This window comes from Microtus ochrogaster, chromosome 2 (genome assembly GCF_000317375.1).
Source record: "Microtus ochrogaster isolate Prairie Vole_2 chromosome 2, MicOch1.0, whole genome shotgun sequence".
Classification (NCBI taxonomy): Eukaryota; Metazoa; Chordata; class Mammalia; order Rodentia; family Cricetidae; genus Microtus; species Microtus ochrogaster.
The window spans coordinates 45,437,738-45,446,117 of NC_022010.1; the positions used below are offsets into that span (position 1 = coordinate 45,437,738).

The 8,380-nt window shown below is 44.9% G+C and overlaps 1 protein-coding gene across 1 annotated transcript in view; it reads right to left on the reverse strand.

The window, feature by feature from the left end:
- Positions 1 to 8,380, reverse strand: part of LOC101980570 (poly [ADP-ribose] polymerase 14-like) — a 42,071-nt gene that overhangs the window by 30,737 nt on the left and 2,954 nt on the right. Inside the window, exons 3-6 of the mRNA XM_005344919.1 lie at positions 7,378 to 7,420; positions 6,691 to 6,915; positions 3,412 to 3,648; positions 8 to 1,516 (exon numbers count right to left, since the gene is read on the reverse strand). Coding sequence (XP_005344976.1) covers positions 8 to 1,516; positions 3,412 to 3,648; positions 6,691 to 6,915; positions 7,378 to 7,420 — 2,014 coding nt within the window. The remainder of the gene's footprint in view (positions 1 to 7; positions 1,517 to 3,411; positions 3,649 to 6,690; positions 6,916 to 7,377; positions 7,421 to 8,380) is intronic.

Genomic DNA, 8,380 nt, shown 5'->3' on the forward strand with positions numbered 1-8,380 from the left:
TTAAGGCTGCCTTTGTCCTTCTCTGCTCCCTCCTGGAGCTCAATGATGCATCCATACAGGCGTTTGATCTCACTTTTGTAATAGGATGCTTTGTCCTGGAAGAAGTGCCTAGCACCAGGCTTATCAGTGTGGAACCTTTTAATACAGACTGAATCCAGGATTTCCTTGACCATGTCCATGCACTCTAGAACTTTACTCTTGGAGCCAGTTAGTAAAATGCCTTTTGGTTCATCTTGCAGCTTAAAACGTGCCTGCACATTGGCCTTTTTTATCTTTGGCCAGAATAGCTTCCTGTCTGACCTTAAATACTCCATAATCAAGACTGGTTCAATTTCCACCAGTCTTTCCATTTTCATGGTGTTTTCCAAGAACTCAAAAAGTTGGCCATGGATTTCATTTACTTCTTTCACACAGCCTGCAATGATGACTTCCGCTGGGGATCCTGAAGTTAATTCATTCTTTATCATGATGCTTGCTCTTGATGGGTGTCTTTTTTGCAAAGGGTGAATTTTCTTTTTCCATGCATTGCCTCTAAAAATTTCCTTGTCTTCAACTTCAATGATTTTATAGCTCAAGCCATCAAGCATTTTCTTCTCTGCTTCTGCCAGGGCTCTGAAAGAACAGGCCATCAAAAGAAGAGCTGTACCATTCAGTTCATACTTGGCAAGAATTTTCTGTCCCTCAAAAAGAGTCTTGGAGAATTCCTGACTGTCTACTTGCTGCAGAAACATGAAGACTTCAGAAGGAATCGGGACGTCTTTCTGAGCCTTGAAATACATTTTTTCATGGATGTCACAATTTACTTTAGACACATCTGTATAAGATCCTTTAAAGCACAGGTGCTGAGTGGCAGCATCGTAATGAATCTCCATCTCTGGGTTCTCTTTCCTTAGATCATCCAGGAAACCACTGTGTTGCAAAAGAAAGTGTTTCCCTGGAGAAATAGCCACGTTCTCCTTCAGACTCTGCTCCTCCTTTCGGACCTTTTCCGTGGTGCTGTCTATCAACTCCTTGATTTTCTGGCCGATGTCTTGGACATCTTCTGATTTTCCGGCTAAGGTGAGACTCTCCTTATCAAACTCAATGAGAACCCTGTCATCTCCTACCTCATGCAGTATGATGTCCCACACTGGCGGATACACTTCAAACATCTTAACTTCGTACTTAGCCTTGATGCCAGACAGCACCTTGGAGGCGTCTCTCTGCCAGGTCTTGATGCTTGGTCTGTGAGTGACTAAGGTGGCAGCAGGTCTGACGGTCACTGTGCCGTTGATGTCAGACCATGTCAGCTCACAGTGACAGCGTCTCATTTTGTCATTTATCTCCTCAATCAGATGGTTATTTTTTTGAAAGAACTTCCACAAAGGAAGGCCCAGTGATTCTTGGAAAGATGCTGGAAGCTTGACCAGCGGCTTCTCCTCGCCATACAAGGCTGTGCCCAGAGAAGGATAATAGGGGAAGACAGACAGTGGCATCCTGTTGAAACTGTGCCTCTTGGCCAGAATGGTGCCTAACACTTTAGATACAAAATAAACAGACAAACAAACAAATACATAAATAAATTACAATAATCTCAATGACATGCATTTCCAAAGACACAAAACAACAACAACAAAAACTTTTCTAGAGAGCAAAAGTCTCTGCTGTTTGTACAACTCAAAGATGCCATTCTCCCATGTGCTCAGCTATAGACTGATGCTAACCATAAGACAGACTCCATTTAGGGCTATGATGACTTTATACCCAAATCGCTCTACACTGAAATCATGCTAAGTCTATTGTTTTTCTGATGTCACTGATGTATGTGGCACAATAAGAAACAGACACAAATTTGGACACAAGCATGGGGTTGGTGTTTGTATCAGCACAAGGAATGATTTAAGGGCTGGAGAGATAGCACGTCAGCTAAGAGCACTAGGCTGCTCTTCTGAAAGACCTGGGTTCAATTCCCAGCACCCACATAGCAGCTCACAACAGTCTATAACTCCTGTTCCAGGGGATTCAACACCTTCACATGGATGTACTTGCAGACAATTACCAATGCACATAAAATAAAAAATAAATAAATAATATTTTAATGATCTGGGTTGATTATTCTGCATCCATCCTTTCTTGTATAGTTCCAGAATTTAACTTCCAGAGTTAACTTCATTTCTCAGGAGAAGATAGTTGTACCAGAGCTCTGTGTCACTTTTCCAATGACTTTACATGAATTTCCAGTATTTACTCTTGACAGTGACCTTTTCAGGTAGAGATTCTATTACACCCATAGATGGAGGTGAGAAAACCGAGGCTGGGAAAAGGCAGAGTTCTATAAACCCAGGCAAGTATCTGAGCTAATTGCCAGTGTGAGCCAAACAAGACCCCATGGTCTTGTTCCTATACCAAATCAAAATCATCCTCACAGTCATTGGAGAGTCCAGCCCCAGAGGTCACAATTTAGTAAGGCCTTCCCCATTATATCTCCTGGTCACCATGTGTACCAGGACAGCCACCACAACCCACCCCTGACTGAATGCTCACGTTCTCTCTCTCTTTCTCCAGGACTCTCCTCACTTTGTTTTAGCTATTGCACAAGTGTAAGTAGTATCAGCATGGAAATTAGAATCAATCCCGCAACAACCTGGGTTTAAATGGCACCCATGGCAGAAGCATGCTAAAACATGATACCCTGGTGAAGGACTCAGTCCTAGGGCAGGTATCAGGCCTGAGGGAAGGAATGTGAGCTTCAGAGGCCCAGCCTCCCACAGGGCTCCAGATGGGGTGGACAGCCTGAGTGATCTCCAGCTCAGACTCAGCACCCCCTTAGGCCAAGAACTGCTGAGGGACTGTTTCCTTTCCTCCTTACAGCATCCTCTGAGGTAACTCCAACACTACCTCTACAGATGAGAAAACAAAGGGTTTGAGAGCTCACGAAGGTCACCATGCCAGTGACCACCAATCAGGATTGTAACTCAAGTCTGTCTGACTCAAGAACCACTGATGATGTCATCAACAACAGGACTTCCATCTCCTCCTGATGTTATGAGAAATCTCCATTATCCCGTCTCAGCATAGGGACAGCACAGGGGGAACAGGAACGCTTTCTAGAACTCTACATGCTTCTGAGTCCATCTCTCCCCAAACCTGTTGATTAGAGAATCAATGCAGGGACATAAAACACAGATCTATGGCTGTAAGTATGGCCTGTCAACGTTCCTAGAATGGCAACATTCAGTCACAGGCTGGACTCGTCAGAGACTCTCCCTGTCTGTCATGAGCTTGTGCTGCTTCTCCAGAGCCTGCCTTGCTGCCCTCGTTCTGCACCAAATCCAGATGAATGAGAGACTGGTGCCATTTCTGACAGATTAAGGAATGACTGAAATGGCCAACCATCCAGGTCTTCCAGTGTGGCAGGCCAAGACACATTACCTTTACAGTCTGAAAACTCAACCAGTGCCGAGCTGTCTTCTGGGAAACACTCAACCTGGGTGACTCTTCCGCCTCCATTGAAAGGGTTTTCAAAGTAGAGCTGCAGCTGGTAGTCATCTACCCCAGGAGGCAGGTTTTCCACCCTAACTACTTTTGTTGTTTCCAGAAGTCTTGGGGCAAGCTGTAGCTGTTGGTTCCAATGGTGACTGATACAATCACTAATAAATTTTTTGGTATCTATAATACAAAAATAAAATGAGAAAATTTTGATGACATCTCTATATTGTATGAAAGAAATATCTTTGCCAAAGCCCAGATGGGGGAACTAGCTCATTGTATTTTCTGCTACTGGGCTGTCTTTTGCCATGGCTAACCTTCTTGAATGTACTCCTCACAATGCCACCCCTCTCCATATTTTCTCAAGACCCTTGATGCCCACTATGGAAGGAGGTAGGAGCCCATATCCACAGCCAGGTTACTGGCTTCAAACACACATCCAAGTAGCACTTTCAGTTTTATTTTTTTGTTTCCATGAAAAACTACTCACGAATCAGGTGTTGGTGGTCATGCCTTTAACCCCAGCACTTCAGAGGCAGAGACAAGCAATCTCTGTGAGTTTAAGGGCAACCTGGTCTACAGAGCTAGTTTCAGTACTGCCAAGGATACACAAAGAAACTCTGTCTCAAAAAACTGAAACCAAAAAAGAAAAAGCCAACAACAACAACGAAAACCATCTACTCATGTTTCTGAAGTTCCTTTTGTACTTGTATATACAACTGCCTTTATCTACAATGCCTGCATCTGCAATGCCTGCCTCTGAAGCACCCAGTCTGCAATATTCTTCTCCAATATGGGAGACAGAGGTATTTTTGTATTACTGTGATGATAAGTATCAAATGAAACCAGGCTACTAAAATAGGTCTATGTCTACAGCCCTCCCTCCTCTGTTTTTTCAGTTGGTCCTATTTATCTTCAGGACTCAGCCTAATTATCCCTTCTAAATTATCAGCTTAAGTGATGGGTTTGTCACGTGCCAATCATTGTGCTAGGATCTGAGAAATAAATACAAGTGCTTGCTTGTGTATCACTGAACAGGTCTGGATCTTAAGCGCAAATGAATTGCCCTTTAGAGCGCCAATAAGGGACAGATGAAACGGTGACTCAGACTTGGAGCATATAAGGACTATATATGGTCTCTAATTTGGACACTAAAGGGGGAAGGGTTGACAAACAGATAAGAGGAGGGAGCAGGGGCAGCATGAACAATCTTGGTGTCCTGTGGAGATGGTCAGGTGACACTGCTGGAGGACACACTCAGGTGGGGACAACTATGCACCGTCCTGTCTCCACCCCTCTCAGGTTACTACACCTGGGAGACAGACTCTCTTTCGTCTCCATTATTCATTGACATACATGCCTCCCTCCTCCTCCCAGACTGAGTTCCTCTAGAGAGGGAGCTATGATTTTAGTCATCTTTATGCCTCAGACCATAGACCAGTACCTGGCCCACAACAGTGGCCATAGTTTAGACCAAAACTGTCCCTGAGGCCCATGTGTTAAAGTCTTAGTCCTCACCCAAGTGCTATGGGAAGTAGTGGATCCTTTAACAAGTGAGGCCTGTGGGAAATGTCCTAGTCATTGATGGAGAAGTTAGGGGACAAGATGACAAAGATCTCTCTCTCTCTCTCTCTCTCTCTCTCTCTCTCTCTCTCTCTCTCTCTCTCTCTCTCCTCCATGCTTCCACATGCAGACTGCCTCAACATAAGCCCCAGGGCAGCAGGGCTAACCAACCATGAACTGAAGCCACCCAAACTGTGATCTGGCATAAACCTCTCTTTTTGGAGGCTGACGACCTCAGGTGTTTGTTACAGTAACAGAAGCTAACACAGAATGCACTCAAGATTGTTGATCAGTGAACAGATGCAAGATCATTTCAATTTGAATTTCCCTTTATGGGTCTGGAGAGATGGTTCAGAGGTTAACAGTCCTTTCTGCCTTTGCAGAGGACTGTGATTCAGTTCCCAGCATCCACTTGGAAGCCCACAACCATATGTAAGTCCAGTTCCAGGGGAATCCAAGGCCCTCTACTGGCTGCTTCAGGCACTGCATGCATGCGGTACACAGAAACATGAAGGCATGTACACATAAAATAAACAAATCTTTAAATTCCCTTATAAATAATAGTAAACTTGAAATAAGTGTTCTTTATCAAATCCTTACCATGCCTGAGGTACCATCCCACCAATCTTCACAGGAATTTAGGTATGATCATCCCCGTTTTAAGGATGAGTGGGTAAGGAACAGAGAAAATAATAACTTGGTTATCTTCATACAACTAGTTAAGTGACAGGGCCAGAATTCTGACCACACCACCAGTGAACTTGACTGACACCCACTGCTGTGCCCATGGGACATGGGGGCTTAGATTTAGAAATTTTCTGTTATAGGTAGAGCTGGCTCTTGCTTATGACAATGACCTAACAGAGCAGTCATTTTCTTTTCCATGTTTATGTGTGTGCACATGCCAGTGCAGATGTGTGCGTACATCTGGAGGTCAGAGGGCAACTTGTATGAGTCCCAGGGATCAAACTCAGGCAGTCAGACTTGGCAGCAGTACCTTTGCCCATTCTGCAATCTTGCTGGCTGGGGCACTCATTTTCCCCATTAAGAGGTTTCCCTCTTCTCCATGTGTGTGACCATGAAACGGTTACACCAAGGAGAAGTGTTGTGTGGTAAAATGATAGGAAAAAGAGAGTGATAGTTGGCTGCCCACGCTCAACACCAGTTTCTCCACCATCTCTCAGCAACATGGAGCCCTGTCATAGGGTTATTAAAAAGAACAAATAAATTAACTCATGCAGAGATTGGCAGGTGCCTGACACTAAGCACTAAGGGTAAGTCTGTTGGCATCATTGCCTTACAGAAGTGTGGCATGGTGACAGGCCAGTCTTAACTCCTCCCGGGGAAGTAAAATAAAAGTTCAAACTTCTCCACTTAGAATCGCCTGGGACTTTTTATTTCTCCCCATATCCCACCCCACCCCATCCCACATACCCAAGCAATCATGTAATAAAGGGCAGTCTATTAAACAGACTCAAATTGGATCTCAAACTGAATTTGCTCATCTTTCCAAAATCTGAGGGGAAAGGCACCTCTACTGGTTTAGAGGCCTAGTTTACTCACTACAACAAAGTGTCAAACAATCAGAGATGTCCAAAACCCTGAGGTGTGGTGGACAGAAGCCTGGGGACACAGGGCCTCCCTGAGCCTAGGGCTCACCTATAGGCTTCTGAAAGGTAACCACGGCGATGCCAAAATCTTGGATCACTTCCACCTTAAAGTCGTCACTGGGGAAGCCGCTTATATTCTCCACTAGGAAGGTCAGCACTATGTCAGTCACCTTCTCCGACAGGTTTTCAAAAGCCACCATGAAGGAAACAGTTTCACATTCTTTTGGGACATCTTCTGTTCTGTTGCTGGGAGAATGTGCTGTATCCAAAACATCTGAGGAAATTGGAAACGACAATGAAAGGTATAAAGTATTAAATCATGGTTTTATTAAGTACATTATCTGCAGACAACCCTCCTCCCTTTCCCATATCTTGGCTAACTCTGCTAAAATGAAAACTCAGACAGTAGCGCTTTTCCTTCAATGAATTAAAAACTAAAATGTAGCTGGGCATGATGGTACATGGAGGCCGGAACAGGCAAATCTCTGTGAGTTCGAGGCCAGCCTGGTCTACAGAGGGAGTTCAAAAACAAAACAAAACAAAAACCAAAAATGTAATACCATGGTTTTGTTGTTGCTCTTGTTGTTAGGGAACTAAAAACCAAAAGTAGCATTGGTTTTTGTTTTATTTTATTGTTGTTATCACTAATTCAATTTTGTTACGTTTCCTGCTCTGTCTTTCTGAGGAAGGGGCATTCTCCCTCATATGTGTCTCTCGAGGACTCGAGTGTGGTTACAGAACCAAGCTTCTACAGTTAGGGTAGAGTCTTCATCTCTGTGCTGCGGCACAAGGCAGACAGCTGAGGCTCATCAGGTGTCCACTGCATTAGAGAACTACTGTTGGCCTCCCCGGAGGAGCAAAGGTATAGGAAGCTGTGTACATACTCGAGCTGGACAAAGTAAGGGTTTAAAGATTCCACTGTAGCAGCATCAGTGAGGAATGACTGGCTGGGTTAGAGAGCTTGCTGTGTCAGTGTGAGGGCTGGAGCTTGAATCTCCGGCCCCCTTGTAAAGAGCTGGGCATGGCTACATGTGCCCAGTGTGGAGAGCAGAAATGGGCAGATCCCAGGAGCTCCCTGGCCAGCAAGCCTAGCCAAAGCTGCAAACTTAGGTTCAGTGAGAGACCCCATCTCCAGGCCGTAAGACAAAGTTATGGAGGGAAAGAATTCCTCTCCCCTAGATTCGGTGTCTGCATCTCTTCATTGCTCTTGCTCACCTTATTCAATATGGTTTTTCGTTTGGTGCCCTTTACACGGGTATTATTAGCTGCTCCTTCATTTAAGTCTTGGGCAGGACCTGCCCACCAGCACAGCAGGAGACCTCACCCCAGCCCCAGTGCTTGCTGTTTCCTGTGCAGTTGAAGAAGGAAGAGCTGGTGCTACGGAGACACACAGCAAGCATCCACTACAAATCCTGTCCTTGCTGTTACTGGCCACGAAATCACAAGTGTCCATCTCCATCTCTCAGTTTTCTCCTCTCCTCAGCTGTAGATGTCTCTCGGCAGAAAAAAAAAAAAAGTCCTGTTCCTCTGAAGGGAGCCCAAAGAGCTGAATGGGGTCCCTCTCAGAATGCTTCAAATATCTCTGGTCGGGACTGGAAAGATGATGCAAGTGCAGGTGGCTCCAAGCTGAGCAGAGTCTGCCTGGTGTGAAACTAGAGGAAGCTCTGCCAAGCCCTGTTTAATAAACACACAACTGCCTGGTGAACACCAGGGCTGCCTTAGCTGAGACTTACCTTTTT